Source organism: Lissotriton helveticus, chromosome 4_1, assembly GCF_964261635.1.
Source record: "Lissotriton helveticus chromosome 4_1, aLisHel1.1, whole genome shotgun sequence".
Lineage (NCBI taxonomy): Eukaryota > Metazoa > Chordata > Amphibia > Caudata > Salamandridae > Lissotriton > Lissotriton helveticus.
Window position 1 is genome coordinate 1,453,680,573 of NC_136063.1, and position 16,814 is coordinate 1,453,697,386.

Consider the following 16,814-nt stretch of genomic DNA (forward strand, 5'->3'; position numbering starts at 1 on the left):
GTGTCCTGACATTGCTCTCGGGTGCCCCAGACGGGGGCACAAAGTTGGGGGTGACACCCGAGTTGGCTGGGGGGGAGAGGGTCGGTGCTACCCTTCTGCTCTTCTACCGAGCGCTCTGTGGATGGTAGCAGAACACTCTATGTTGGTGGTTTATGTGGCCAACAACAAAGCACTTTGCGCTGTTTACCGTAAAGGCTTTAGGGAAGGATCTGGGGTGTGAAATATTATCGGAAGTAATCGAGTGTATAGCCAGAAAGCGCCATAGCTTAGCATTACGGCATACCCTAGAACGCCCTTGAATACTTTAAATGTATGAGAAAACAAAATAGGTTTCATTAAGTTAAAACCTTCATATCAACCATACACCTGTCCGTGCAGGTCACCGGCTACCGCTTGGTAGTAACGTGGAGTTCACTAAATTCAGTATTTTTAAAGTTGATATTTAAAATGAATGTCTGGATCGGCAAAGGGAAGCTGCAATAGTACAGTTTGCACAGTAATGGAATCAAAGTGTGTGTGGCTGTGTAGGGTAGTGCAACAAAAGGGGATTTTGTTTGTGGGATCAGCCCTTTAGATCTAGAACAGGTGATAAGGCTTTCCTTCATAATAAACCTCTGACTTCTTTTTTCAGTGTAATGGTCACACTGACGTCTTCTGAACGGGTTTGTGCATTACCAAAAAAACTTTTAATAATAAGTATACATGACGCACACTTTATACAATTTTTCTCATCTGTATGTGGGAAAATATTTGCTAACCATAGCACCAACTGACTGATATGACCTCGGAAGGATCGAGCCTGTGACCTACAGGTTCTACACATGTCCACAATGGACGTTTTGGTATAAGAATGACGTTGTTTAGTTGTAAAGATGCTCTGGGCTTAAGCATCAGTTAAAGTATAAGGGGTCTAGCAGACGAATTTATATTTCCAATAGTGGGACATGCAGGGTTAGTCTATTAATGTGGTAAAACACGACACCGGTAACGTTGTGTGCTAAGTTTGTAAAACAATAGAAAACGTGTCTATTTAAATTAATCTTGACAACTTGATACTTCCGATTGCGGGCCTCATCTTTACAGGAGGGTGCACGGTAGCGCCTCCCACCCCACCCTTAAATCGCCCTCCAGAGCAGCCACCACAGACAGCAGGTCTCCCGCCCCAGGCGCAGTCCGCAGATTGAACGACGGCGGCATCCCCCGAGTAGGAGACACAGGTCGGGGGACACACTGGAGCCTTCTCCCCGGCGTGAGGATAGGGACGCCCGCGCCACCCCAGGCCACACGCTCAGGGCAGCCGACGCTGCGCTGCATATTTGGGCGACACTGGAGCCTTCTCCCCGGCGGACCAATTGTATAGAAAGAGGATAGGGACGCCCGCGCCACCCCAGGCCACACCCTGCCCCTGGTGATTCGCTCTCTTGGCTGCCATAGCCCGGTGCCCAGGTACCCGAGGGGTGAGGCGCAGTATCCTGGAGTGCCAGTGGCGGCGCCTCACTCACAGCTCCAACCCTCACAAGTTCGGCTGTCGTCTAAAGAGAGCGCGCTGACTAGCAGTTGATGAGCCAATGAATGAAGTGTTTACACATGGCAACGTAGAACAACTGGCCCCACCCACACTTACGTAAATGTGTGAACAAACAAGGGATACAGTCCCTGATGGGCGGGGTAGTGAGACGTCATGAAAACGTCATGAAAATTAATATGCGCATGCGCACAACGATGGGGGGTCCACTGCCACGGGGGGGCAGTGGATTATGGAACACCGGCGCCAAAGCTGAGTGCGGCATCTGAAGTTCTGGGTCCCAGGAGGGGGCGCGGGTGAAGACCAGCGCTCCGGAGGGAGATCGAGGATCGAGACTGACCCCCTGGCTGACGAGAGACAGAGACACGGAACACGCTAAAAGAGCCCGGTGAGTTGGGGGGGGGGGGATGTGTGTGCGTGCGTGCGTCTGTCTGTGTGTGTGTGTGTTGTGTGTGCCTGCGTGTGTGCCTGCCTGTGCCTGCGTGTGTGCCTTCCTGTGCCTGCGTGTGTGCCTGCCTGCGTGTGCGCCTGCCTGTGCCTGCGTGTGTGCCTGCCTGTGTGTGTGTGCCTGCCTGTGCCTGCGTGTGCATGTGTGCATGTGTTGTGAACAGCCGGCCGGGATCGGAGCGCGTGACCTGATCCGATTCCGGCCGGCTGCGTGCGCGTGACAGTCTGTTGTCTCTGCCTAGTCCTTGAAAGGGAAAAGGACTGAAATGATTACAAAAGATCGCTTTGCGACAGCAGGGGCTTTCGCCCCTGCAATCGCAGGCGCGACCTAAAAAGGATAACATCTTGTATCGCTATTATGGATGAAATATTTGATGAACAACTTGCCACTTCCTGGAGTCCAGAGTGGCTGCAACTTGTTGGAATTAATGATAGAAAATAGCAAATGACTAATGTGGTTCAGAGAGCATCATTGGGTAAAGTCAGTTTTGCTGGTCGAGTCTAAGAAGAGAATAGCAGTTTAACAAGTGTCGCCCGCCTTCATCAACATATTATAAGCAGTGGTCTAATGGGCCAGAAACTTTACATTGAATTCAATGGATCAGGTCTGACTAGAAAAGATTATGACTCCTTACTAAAACTGAATTCCCAGAAAATAATGGATTTCTTATACACCCTCATTTAACAGTAACAATTAAATGAACACCGGGATATCCACTTGGCTGAGGGATGCAAGGGAATGGGCCTTAGCTGAAGAAACACACATGCAGAGCACTCGCAAAGATGAGAAACTGCAGGACGATTTGCTTGCTTGGAGAATATTGTGCATGGAGGGGCTGGCGGAAGATGATTCGGATGCTACTAGCGCAGAGTTGTTTACTCCCGCTGCCTCGGAGTCTGACTGTGAGGAGGAGAGCACTGGGGTGGGGTGACTGGGTCCGGTGTGGGAGCCCCAAATTGCCACGCCGATATTCCTTTCTACGTAGGCCTGTACATGGCTGTGATTCCCATGGGTCCATATTGCATTATAATGACTGCGCCTTAGTTGGCCCTCACCTAAATGTCCTACTTTGCTCGGATCTGTACTAAATGATGCCATTTATGGGGTAATTGGTTATTGTTAAATTGTTATGTAGTTTGATAGCGCAATATGAGTGAAATAGCGAAGGTACTGATAGTATCGTATCCTCAGTGCACAAATGCAATTTTCCCTTCTCTTATAAATGCTTTACTCCTACGCCGCCCAGCCTCCAGGATGTGGGCCATATACGGCTGTGTATTGACGTTGGAGCATCATGTTCATACCGATTCCATCTCAGTGGTATTGAAGTCTGTGAGCTTTGTGCCTTTTTTATATCTTCGTAATAAAAAATATATTTAAAAAAAAACAATTAAATGAACAGATAACACAGAATATTAAAATAGCAAGACTCCCTGTTGAACTTGTCAATCATATATTAACCAAGAGACACCATAATTTTTTTGTTGATTACATTCCTCTTTTCCATCAATGCCAAGAAGTGGAAGGAAAGTGCACTGGCCATAGCGCATTTCAATTGCTTATTTCAAAGTGATCACTTTGATGGATGCCCCAGGTATCATCAGCATCATAAACTGTAATCCTATTGATGAAGGCTCCACCAAAATTAGTTTTTTCAAGGCTGCACACAGATTAAAAACAGAAAACATAATCAGTGTGAAAAATAAGAACTATTGAAAGTCATTGCATAGTTGACTTGCATGCAGGAAACTCCACTGGATCCCTATAAAGAAAAGGGGAAATCTCAAGCTCCTGACCCATGCATCCAAGCCCCTCTACAACTGTGGACCCACTTCCTTGAACCACCAGCTGAACTTCCGGCTGCCTATCAGACACCTCAGTTCCGTGTCCCTTTCTCTATTACCACCCCCCCCCCCCGCATCAGACGCAGCAGAGGCGGAGGTTGCTTCTTCTCCTACCTAGCAGAGAAGACTTGGATCAAACTACCCTTTCACCTACAGACCACTCAATCCCTTTGAAAGTTCCGAAAGTCCCTGGAGACCTGGGTATTCGGCTATTCAACTGGACCCTGCCAGCACCTGGACACCATCACGGGTGACAAGAAGGGCTCTACAAAGCTATTAAATAACTGATGCATCCATAATAACACAGCTTTAAAAACAAGCATTTGCAATGCAATAGGTCTCCCAGTAATTAAGTTTGAGCTTTTGCCATTGCTAAATTACCAGCATTTGTTGCAGTTGCTCATTGAGCTGAAACCCAGCAGCCTGCAGGGCTGCTGGTATTTCGGAACTCCTGATGAAGCCTTCCTGATTGCGGTCGAAACTTTTGAACACGCACTGCCACTTCTTGATGTTGTTCCATAGGTACTTGAACTGGTCAAAGCCCAGCTTCCCCGTGCCATCACTGTCCATGACAGCCACCATGCTCGAGTAACCACCTTGTTCAGGATGTTCATCAGCTCCGTTGGGCAAACCTCCATGTCCTCCCCGGCCAGCTGCAGGAAGAGACCGCGGAATTGGCGGACTTCTGGGCTTTCATTGGCTTCCACATTGGTAAAATTGCTGCGGGGAGGAGGTGGGGGCTCAGGGTTGTAGCTTGCTGCTGCTTCACTGATGACGTTAATAATTCCTCCGAGAATGCCACCGGCACCACCAAAACCCCCTCCACCACCTCCACCTCCTCCACCTCCACAGCTCCCACCAGCACTGCTGCCGCCACCACGTCCACCACTGCTGCCACCTTGGCGTGGTATCAACCCTCCAATTACGTTCATGATGCCACCTGCCTGGCCACCTTTTGATATTCCCCCGAGTGCCTGTTTCACGAGAAACATTTTGACTGGGTTGGTGGTGGTCGTAAGGCCATCTCTGAGGGGTCGCCGAAGGGCTTTGCTGGATCCCGGGGCGAAGCAGCGTTTTCCTCTCCGCCTGCCTCTGCACACTGGAACTGGCTGCTCCGCCTCGATGCGTTCTTGTTCGCCTGCCAACTGTGCAGGAAAGTGGGAGCTCAGAGTCACCGACCCGACCCTCCCTCCCCGCCCATGTCTGTGCTGCCAAGAGACGAGCCGAGCAGGGCGCCTCCGCCGCACAAATTAAAGGGGCACCTCCTCGCCCTGACTGGAAGTTCGTGTCTGTCAAGAAATGATGAACTGCGTCTGCAGAAGAGATCGCTCTTAGTCCAGTGATGGTGCCGAGGTCTGTCTATCGATCTCGTGCTGATTCTTGTAATTTAGCAGTAATGCATACACTGTCTTGTTGTAGTCCCGGGATGTACTTTTAAAATCATACACGTATTATTTTCTATTTAAGGATCCATTAGCCGCTCACTCCGGGGAACAGCTGGTCCCATAGGAAGTTGCCAACTGCTCTGGCCCTGGGACTAGGGATGTGAAAAGTGCTGCAGCATCACCATTTAAAATCCGAATGCTCCCCAGATGCGCCGCAATGTCCTGCCGTGTGATGAACTACAAAATGACGTCATAGCGTAGACGTTTGTAGTTCGCACTCCGGAAGCCCGCGCACGCGCCCACGGATGGCCAGAGAAGCAGTGCTGGTGACGCGGGGCTCCCATGCCCGAGGGAGAGCCCCGCGGAGTCTGCAGAACTCAACAAAGCCGGTAAGTGGGGCTTAGTTGGAGGGGGGAGGGGGGAGGGAGGGTGCGCTTCTGTGTGTGTGTGTGTGTGTGTGTGCAGCGGCGCGGCGGGTCTGTATGTGTGTGCGTGCGTGTGTGTAGGTGCGCTCGTGTGTGTGTGTGTCTCTGTTTCTGCGCATGCGTGCAGGGGGAGGTGTGGCTGTGTGGCAGCTTTCCAGGAGAGGAGACAGGAGCTGGCCACAGCGAGCGCGTTCGCATGCGCGTGGCCCGCTCCATTCCCTGCGCGTGGCTAGCTCCTGTCCCCTCTCCTGGGAAGCAGAGTCACTCACAATAGGTCTCTGGCGAGACTGCGCTTTCGCGCGGTTCAACGCCAGGAGACCTAAAAAAATGAATGCCACATCCAGTTGGAGACCTAAGGCATGACAACATGGGTTGAGACCCAGCTGAATCATTGGCCTGTCACAGACAGTAAGTTATAGCACTGCTTTCAACAGTAACCTCTTGAATTCCTTGCACCTCGGTGCTTAAACAGAGGGCATTCAGCATGTGATGTCACGAGGGAGCACATGATGTTTGCAGCGGATGGAATGCAAAGTTTAGAGATGGCTGGCTCATAATTCACAAAGCAGAGGGAGTATGCGGGTGACAAGCCAGACGAGAGATAAAATCAGGAAAAGAACGGACTGTATGATGCAGTCACAGCGGATGTACACGTATGTGCATTCACACGCGCAAGAGGGAGAAAGACAAGGACTAGGAGAATGCAATGGATACACAGTGAATGGCAAATAGGTATCATGGTGAAACATAAGACCTTATAGAAACCATAAGTGACTCCTGCAATTTGCACATTTCAGACTAACGCCACAACTGAAAACGGAGATGGATACAATCACACAGCTGCAAGCTGGAACAAGCCAAACCTAGAGCGCAAACAAACGAAGGCAGCGAATGGAGAATAGAAAAAAAACACACGATGCGCACAATTCTCCCTTTAGGAAGCCTCTGTCGTTAAAGGGGCCATATTATGTTCTGCACTTTCCATCTGCCATTTATTACAATGTGTTCGTATTCCAAACTCACACGCACTAGAAACACCACAAGCGTTCTCGTGCTTGGATAGGACTAACAAAGCAAACTCCCTCGGCTTCAGAAGCAGAATGTTGCACACGGCGGACCGGTCAAACATCCAAGTAAAGGAAACGCATCCATCAGCGGTTTGCGGTAGTGACAACTAAGAGGCCGGCGGAGGGAATTCCCACCCTTGAGAGAGGTTATTGAAAGTGTCTCGGAGGTGGCAACAGGCAACACACTAGACCACAACGAGTTTGGCATAGAACTACAAAATGACGTCATAGCGTAGACGTTTGTAGTTCGCACTCCGGAAGCCCGCGCACGCGCCCACGGATGGCCAGAGAAGCAGTGCTGGTGACGCGGGGCTCCCAAGCCCGAGGGAGAGCCCCGCGGAGTCTGCGGAACTCAACAAAGCCGGTAAGTGGGGCTTAGTTGGAGGGGGGAGGGAGGGTGCGCTCCTGTGTGTGTGTGTGTGCAGCGGCGCTGGCGGCGGGCGGGGGCGGGGTCTGTATGTGTGTGTGTGTGTGTAGGTGCGCTCGTGTGTGTGTCTCTGTTTCTGCGCATGCGTGCAGGGGGAGGTGTGGCTGTGTAGCAGCTTTCCAGGAGAGGAGACAGGAGCTGGCCACAGCGAGCGCGTTCGCGTGGCCCGCTCCATTCCCTGCGCGTGGCCAGCTCCTGTCCCCTCTCCTGGGAAGCAGAGTCACTCACAATAGGTTTCTGGCGAGACCGCGCTTTCGCGCGGTTCAACGCCAGGAGACCTAAAAAACAAATGAATGAGCTGGAAAAAATAATGTCGGGTTGATATCATCTAGAGACAGGAAAGGCATACATGAAAAAAGATAGGCTTTTGAGCAAAAGAAAAACTATGGATGTTATTATGATGGGCAACTTTGCCTTGGATATCCGGATCCAATCGAATATTGAGATATCAAAGAGGAATTTATTTGAGGGAACAGCTACCTTGCACATAATGATACAACAGGAAAATGGATTGCAGACTCAACCACTGTTAAATTGGCCACCTGAAAAGGCACTTCCCTCCAAAGGTTAATGTTACCAAGCTTTGGGATGGCTCCCCAACTTCCATCAATCAACACAGTCATTTAAAAAAATAACCAAAACAACCCAAGTAACAATGGTCTTTTAGACTGGTCGTCTAGCACTACTAATTATAGGAACCGTATAGTAGTTACCAATTTTAGCACACTTTTCAGTATTTTTAGGCAAAATTGTGATATCCCTGGTCTCCCCTACCCCCCTTCCCCCCTCCTCTCAACATTGGACCTCTTGAGCTACTTTTCAGTGCACTCCTGGACCACCGAAGATGACAGAGGAAGGGCTGCCTTGTTTTCAGAGGACTGCCATGCTGACTGAATCCTGGCTTGTTCCCCAGAGAACTGCCCTTCTGCTTGATGTCTGCCCTGCCCTCTGCGAAGGAAGACCGGACCTGCTCCAAGGGTCAGTTGGCTGACCTTGTGTTCTGAGCTACAGGGACAAGTTCCAGAGGCCTCCCAGCAACTGCCCAGCTGACCTGCTGCAACTGCACATGCCTGGACCTACTACTGGACCTGCCTTAGCCCTGCTGGCCTCTTCTAATGTGAGTAACTGATCCAAAAGAGGTGCTACCCCAGGTCCTGATCCCTTGGGTGGCATCAAACTGCACTCTCTACAAGTGAGGGAGAAATCCCCAAGTTTAAAACTTTTTGAGCTGGACCTTCAGAAGATAACTTTTTTGGCTGGACTAACCGGTCTCCTTTATCCAGCCTGCACCCCATCTCTGACCGCCTGAACTTGTGACTTTCCCCCAATCTATCATGACCAGATGACCGCAAGTAGAGCTTTGAGGACAACAGACTACTAATCCTTTGCATTCAAGCCTTTTAGTTGTGTGTGATCAGTAGCAGGTATGTGCGCTCAGAATGAAGGAACTACTAATGAATGACCTGGACTCATCTCAGTGTTGCCAGAATGCTTCTGTTACTAGCCAGTCCATCCTGTAGCAAGTACTGGGAAATTAGTCCGGTTAGCTCCCTGCAATGACTTCACAAGGGCAAAAGTCAGTTCATGACATCAATCTTATGCTAATAAATAATTTTAAAACCTGAAAAGTCCTAACTTTTCGTGGCCACATAATATCGGCGCTATCTTTCGGAGCAGAGGCAATAAACGCTGCTCAGGTTTGCTTCAGATCAGGTAAGAATTCTAGACATTAGAAATGGAAGCACACTAAACAGAAGAACAAAGTTAAGTTCTTTGCATTTGTGAAATTTGTGGTTATTAAACATGTGGCTACGGAAGCTCCTTGATTGCAATTATCTGCACCACTGTTGTTCGCCTGGCTGCAGGCTGGCCTATGTGTAGCATCCACTACCTGTGTGGGAAGTTTGCTCTTTATTTTACTCTTAGCCCCTTTATGTTCTTTTTGTTACGGTTTGCTCTTACTCCTCTATTCTGTTCCTTGTATTAGGTGTTGACTTTGGATTGTCTTTGCTCAACTCTTTCCCCCTGCTTTTATGCTCTGAACTTGCTTGGTTTGAGCTTCTTTAATCCTACCAGGGCTTGCCTGACCTTTAGCACTGGACTTCACCACTAATCCGCATATATTTTGGCAGGTGGTACAGCAAAGGCAAGCCCCTTTGCACAATGGATGCGCAGATGGCCCAGGAAGACGTGGGCACTTAAGTAATGCCATACTTTCCTATTCTCAATAGGCCATACTGCAAATAAGAAAAGGGGAATCTTCATTAAGAAGTTCCACTCAAAGTTGTATATCTCAAACAGGTCTCCCATCAAAAAGTTGCTCGTCATTTCCAAAGTCCTTAGATTCCCTTTTTAGGTTCCCACCAAACTAAGCTTAAATGTGCATTGCTTCGTACCAACTCACTGAAGGACCATCGTTCTGAACTCCACATGTTTACAATGACTAGGATGCGTTGTTAAAAATCCTGGTCTTCTGCTACTCTCAATCTTTCTAGTTTATATTTTAACCTTGGCATGCAGACCTCTCAACTCGAAAGCAAATTTCTTGATCTATCCAGTTATGTTACCGTCTTCTTTTCCCATTCTTCAGCTCTTGGTAACTTCAATATTTGGGTAGACCTTGAAACTCGTAAATGCATTTAATGCATTTCCATGGCTACTCATTCGGCTAATCATATGCTCGAGTTAATTGTCTTGGCTTCCAACCTGATAGATCCAACGGGTATCACTCTGTTTGTCTTGCCACATGGTTACCTTATTCAGGTTGCTATTACTATTAGCTCCCCTTTAAATTTGACCATGCTAGCTGGAACTCAATAGGAAGTTAACCTCCATATGAAACTTAACATAGAGGCCATTTCTGCTGACCGTTTGGAAGCCACATGTATGATCCCCATACCAACGCATAGATTTCCTGCGAACCCATCTGAACTTCGATGGGTGCACTTCTCCAAGAAGAAATCATGTGAAATCTAGTTTCTCCACCTGTGTAAGTAGAGAAATGCATTACATCCAGAGGAAGCTGTGCTCTTTATCTGCCAGATTAGGGCTTCTTTTAATTCTAATTCTACCAGCAAGCTGTATTCATTCATGAACCAGCCACTAATTTCTGTCAAACTTTACAAACCGCATGTTCTAGGACAGGAAAAATTACAAAAATCTATGAGAGCATTCCTGTCTTTTTTCACCTGGCCTGCTCCTAGCTCAGTGGCTAATGCTGAAGTTCTTTCCATCATCACCAGTTCGCAGATAACCCATTTACGCTCTCTTGATATCTGGTTCTTCTGGCAATCTCTGCCCCATATCTACTTTTCAGAGCCTTGTAAAATGCACCCCAATGGAAAGATTAGCAATCCTCTAGAAACAAACAAAACAGTGCATACAGCAGATATCTATTGAGTGATAGCTGCACAGTCATCAAAATAAAAAAAACAATTATCTGCAGTTATTGAATTCTGGGTACGCCATGCCATTATGGATGCAGGGTATGTTAAAAATACTTTATACATCAAGTCATTAAATGAAATACAAAGATTTGCTGGACTAGACAATAGGTGTGTGCATGTGTGTGTGTCTTATTTGGAAGAATGTGCAAAACACCAACTTAGGAAGCACTAAGTAACTTCCAGTTCTTAAATGGAGAACTACTCTTTACACAACATCAATGTTATTCTAAAATTGTTCAGATCATTCCTCTTGTTTTTTTGCCAAAAACATAGTCACTTTATTTGGTTGGCAAAAAGACCGTGTAGCCATAATAATCTGAGTTGGGAAGATTCAGATGGTCATTGTCAATTACGGGTTGCACAGCCCCTATCTTCACATTCTTTTTGGTGGAATGGTGATAAGGGTGACCCTCTCCAGAAGCAACATTACTGCTCTCCAGAATTTCGACATCAACAGAATGGGGGCACTAGATAGGGCACCAATCAGAAAAAAGCAGCTTGTGGAAAAATGATTATGATGTTCACAACAAGGTGGCCCCCTTATGAGTGGAAAAACGCATGCATGAATATAAAAAAAAAAAAAGAAGAAGAATAGAAATCTCCTGCAAAATATTCAATACACAAGCAAATATATGCAACTAAAAAATAAAAAGAGCAAGCATAATGACAATTAAATCCAAAAACAAACAGTTGAATCTTTAACCCCTTCCATGCTCATGACGGAACGGTTCCATCATGAGCGTCGGTGGTCCTGTGCTCATGACGGAACCGTTCCGTCATGAACCCATAGGTTCTTTAGAACCTTCAGCACTGCAGCGGAATTCGCGCAGCGCTGAAGGGGTTAACAAGGATTCCCAAACAGAAAAGAAACAAGGGACGTAGGTGCAAGGATATGTAGAACCTGACAAATACAGAACTGTAAGTGTTGCGACACAAGGAACCATGTTTTAACCCCTTTTACAGTACCAGTTTTGAGGATGTTCTCAGTAAGCGGAAATACTTCCTCACCATCTTGTATTGTGATAAGCACATAGAAAAATCAAATGCGTCCGGCAATAATCCTGGAAGGTCATAAGGTTTCCTTCCAGAAGGTGTTGTTAAGGAGCAAGTGTTCTCATGGCCCACCTCCACTGTCCAAACACCTTGGTAGAAAATGAAGGAAGGACCTTTGCTACAATTCTTTTAAGAAGACGAGGACGCACTCAATGAAAAGAGGGAATTGACCTTTCAGAACAAGCATTTACAATGCAACGGTTTCGCCTTTGCCAAGTTAGAGCTGTTGGCATTGTAAATGACAAATCCTCCCTCTGCCCGTGCTCTGTGTGTACACCAGTAGGAGGAGCTGTGAGGGGACGGTCCGGGCAGCTCTGCGAGCTCACACAGCGGGAGCTATTTGTTTCTGAGACCCTACGCTTACCTCTTGGTTTCTTAATAACATCTAACATCACCTATAGTAAAGTGGCCAGCAGTGGTTGGCATGAACACCATATGATTTTTCAGGGCTCTTGTGGAAATGGTTGCAAGAAGAGCATAGGCATGCACGCTGGATAGTTGTACACAATGCAATACCACAAACGCAATGTGGGTCAACTGTAGCAAACTGTTTGCACTACAATGCTCATGACTATGGCATAAACTGCAGCACTGGCTGACTGACTGACTACGGGGCTATTTTGTTAATAGCAGAAGGGCCATACAGATTGCAAATACCAAGACAAGCAACATTTTAGGCATGAAGACTCTAAAAGGATAACAATTCTACCCTGTGCATTTGCTAAAGCCAGACAACCTGCCCCATGGAACTTGGTTGTAGGCACTGAGCTGTGTTCATACTCACAATTACCAATAAAGGTTTTGAATTTTTTTTTTTTTAAAAACCTGCCCCATGGAAATGAGCGATCCCCATCCAAGAATATAAATTAAATGTAACAACCATCCTTCAAACACTAACACTGGAAAGATAAAATTCCAAAAATTAAATCCGTGAGGATCCAGATCTAGGTATGGTTTTCAACAGAATAATGGCCTAAAAACCATGTAGGCCTTAATATTGTGTTAGTAACTGGAATTTTTACTAGTGTGAGAACATGTAGAGACAATGTGATGAATTAACATGCTATATAAGAATAAAATGGAGTTTACACAAAAGAAAGCCTACAGTTATTTTACAGTCAGGTGTACCGGCAAAAATCACAAGAGCTACTATACATTATGGTCCAATAATGCCATCTTTGGGATCTGCTTGCATTTCCAAAAAACATGACCGTGTTATTTTTTTCCATTACCTCGCCAGAACTCAAGACATAGCACCAACATACATTAATTCCAGTTAAAGTAATATTGAATATTTATATAAGGGTTGGAAAAGCATCTCTGGCAGATTCCGAACCCCAAATCCCAAATTCACTTTCCATGCTCACCAATCACATGTAGTGCGCCATAACCCCCTCCTTCACGTCTCTGCTCCTCGGTGAACATCCAAACAAGCAGCACTTAAGTCAATCTGAGGAACAGTGACAGCTCTGTCCCAGATATTAGCTGACCCCATCATATTAAATCTCCCGCTCCAGTGCCCATCAGTCTTCATGTTAAACAAGCTAAAAACAAGCAGATAAAAGGAAGACGCTAGGCCGACAGCCCCTGCCCCCTGCCGCCGTCGCAGCCTGTAGGCTCTCAGGCACTCTCAGAGCAGATATAACATGATTCTCCTCAAGAACTATCTTCGACACGTTACAGGGAATAAATAAAACGATCCGTACCAGAAATAACGACTCCTTATGCTCGAGTCTGCTGCTGCACTCAGAGCAAGGAGACAGCAGCAGCACGGGCGAGGCAGGCATCTACATTTATTAAATTAATCGCTCAATTCTGTCGTAATTGGGGAAGCTCGGGTTGAAACTCTGCTGCCTGCTGAAAAACATTAAGGGCGCTGCAGGACTGGAATCAATCCCTCCGATGCCTGGAAGTCTATCAATTATCTTCCGGGTCAGCCACGCTCAGGTGCGAGCACCGCCCCGGCGCAGGGCGCGAGGGAGCGTCTCGAGCCGCAAATGCCCCCTCTCAGCTGACGCTGCTCCCCGAGCAGCTGCGCCATATTCCAGGCGAATGAGGTGATAATGCGTTTTTCAGATCATTAGCAACTGAATTCCATGTCCTTCACGCACTCCTGTTTTGAGTGTAATTAATAAACAGGCTGTGTAGCCCTCGGTTTACTTTTGTACTGAAGGCATCGTTTCTAAGCGCGAGAAACGTATGCCATGCTGGGGATGTGGTGCCAGGTTTTCTTTACCTGGCTGTGCGATTACTTTAGTGAACATGGAATGCTCCTGCTTGTCAGCGACCACCATTAAAACCCTCTTCATTTCATGAGCTGGTGCCCTCCAATAGGGACAAGAACACAAACAAAAAACAAGTCAGGTCCCGGGCCGGCCAGCCAATCACAGCGCGGCCCGGGGAATGACGTCACGGGGGTGTCCCGGGCCGGCAGCCAATGACAGCGCGGCCCAGGACAAAGGGGCGGGACTTAAAAAAAGACCGAGAAACGCCCCCGAATCGCGTTTTCACAGGAAAGCGTGATTGACAGCCTGTCTCCCAATGGCTAGCCTCCATTTATGGAGCTAGCCAATGGGAGACAGAGGCGGGACCAAAGCCCCATATGTAGGATCATGAGATTTCGCCCTGGGCGGAGCAACTGCTATGCAGTTGCAACGCCAGGGTGAAACCTAAAAAACTGCAGGGAGCCATACAGGAATATACACCATCCTCTTTTCCTTCTAAGGTCCACATTGGAACCAAAGAGATTTGCAGTTGTGTGAGAGCATCCTTCATGCTGAGGTGCAACAGATGTTCTTCGTGAGAATGAGCAGCTCTCCACCTAATAGTATAGACATAACTAGAGCTCCCCACCCATTAATTTGTTTTAGGTATCCACAATTCTAAGCCTGTGATGATGTAGACAGGATTAAAAGATTTGAGCCAACCACAAACACATGCAAAACACTTTGTCCCACAGCGGTCTTCAGTTATATCCCCATTCAAAAAAACGCAACAATAAATGATGCCCATCTAAAATATCACAAAATATAGGCAAAGAAAGAGTACAGACATCATTGAAAAGTCATCCACACCAAGATGCTATGAAATCCATACTAACAGCAAATTTTAAACAATATTCCTGGAAATAAGAAAGTAATAAATGTATAGTCTAAACTATATACAATGAAATGTAAAAGAATACATCCGTGCTCATTTTGACACCACTTAATCATCTTGATCCACCAAAACAAATGTAAGGGAATTGTGATGTCCCTGGGTAGCTTAGATTTTCACTAAGGCCCAGGAGACTAGATAGACCAATACTATATTCATATAAGCTCCAGTTGTACGACACAATCACGCATTCATTTTCCACGCATTCCATAAAAACGCGGGCGGAACAACAAATGCACCTGAACCACGCATTCCCTTTATGATGCAAATCATTACAACGACTTGCTTTAGAGGGGTGCTGGACTTTGGCACAGTATAATTTACTGTTCCAACTCCAGTCACCATAACAGTAGGGAAAGTGTTAGACTTTAAAGTCCAATGGGACTTGACCCAATGCATGTCACTGTAACAACTTCCGTTGTAAATATAAAGCGTGGTTCAGACGCAATCGTTATTTCGCCCACGTTGCAAAGGCAATGCGTTGTTCGGCAGTCGTTGTAGCTGCCGTTTCCCATAAGCACCACTACTTAACTAGATTTCGGATTATTTTCAACACAGCCTTGTAAATTGAAGTCTTTCTCTTTTCTCATGAGAGGGAATTTGTGGTGGCTCATAATACTTGCCAGCTGGCATTTATACCAGTATGAACATGATCTGATGAATAATGCAAGTCAATTAGAAAGCAGAAATTCCTAGATCTCTGAACGGTGACATTAACATACCTTTGAAGTTTCCGATGAATAAACCAGGAAGAACCTAAAACAAAAACAAAAAAAAGCATTAGTCATTATACAAGCATGTGTGTGGAGTTTGTAGCTAAAATTATACTGTTTCTGATAAAGTTGATGAAATCCAATGATGTGAGAAAACCATCCACATTAAAAAGACTACTACAACATTTTTAAAGTACGTTGCAGCCACTGCAAATAGCCAATCTGCTCTCAGTCAAGGGGCTAGCTAGATAAAATGCTTCAATCTCGGAATGGTTCAGATTTCCATGTCACACAGCAAACAACAAGAACACTAGGTTTGTGAACGTGAATGCTCTGATAATGGATAACCGATAAATTGAACTATCAATTCTCATTCTGATAGCCATCACTAAAAAACTTCCTATATGAGTTTGTGTAAAAACTAGGGACATTTATTCTAACCTCCTACTAGGCAAGAATACTGCAGTCCAGCTTGACCTATGGAATGAGTTTCGCTGTTACTCTACGTCTATAAAAATCCAAACTTCTGCACAACTGTACTCCACGTACAGCACAGCGGTGGGTTTAAAGCAGAAAAATAATGTTCTAGATTGTCATCAATACAATACTGTAATAAACTATTAAGTTAGGAATTTCAACCCTGTTTTCTATGACTGTATGAGTGAATTACATGTAGCAACAGGCAGTTACACAATAACCAATGTACCCCTGTCTCCAGTGTGTAACAGTAATTGGTGAGCATCTATATACATTTCTTCCTTGCTGATAAAGGTGCTCAATCTATGCTCTATCTTTCTCGTAGCTATCAGAAGGCAGCAGGTGTCACAGTAGGCACGCATTTTCTTACGATGGGCAACAAGACTCGGATGTGTTACTAAATTCACTCAGAGAGGGATTAAATCAGTATTAATGCTGTGCAGCGCTGGTGCTAGTAAGTACAGTTTTAACACGAAATTGTTTAGTGCGTTGCAAAACAAATTACACCAATCTAAAAACAATATTTCAGTCTATTGCATTAGGAACATTAAAATCAACAGTAACTTTCCAAAAATATCCTCGGTACCAATTTGAGCTAACTATATTTCACTGTGAATCTAACTAAATAAAGAATAAGTAAACACTTAGAAATAAACTAAAGGGGCAAGTATTATATAGAACACACCAACTTAAAAAACACATGCATCCAATACTGTTAAATAAAAATCCAAAACCTAACTCCCAAATTTTATATTTGAAGGGAATCATTTTCACAGAATCCAATTAGGAAAATTCCTGTTATCACAAAATGACCTTAGTACTCTTCTGTTCTTCCAATTCAAAAGCAT

At 46.0% G+C, this 16,814-nt stretch overlaps 1 protein-coding gene and 1 pseudogene across 1 annotated transcript in view; both read right to left on the minus strand.

The window, feature by feature from the left end:
- The window catches only part of DUSP22 (dual specificity phosphatase 22), a 340,779-nt gene that overhangs the window by 261,355 nt on the left and 62,610 nt on the right, over positions 1–16,814 (minus strand). Inside the window, exon 2 of the mRNA XM_078688030.1 lies at positions 15,499–15,532. Within this exon, the coding sequence (XP_078544156.1) occupies positions 15,499–15,532 (34 nt within the window). The remainder of the gene's footprint in view (positions 1–15,498; positions 15,533–16,814) is intronic.
- Positions 4,190–4,896, minus strand: LOC144826849 (calpain small subunit 1 pseudogene; annotated as a pseudogene).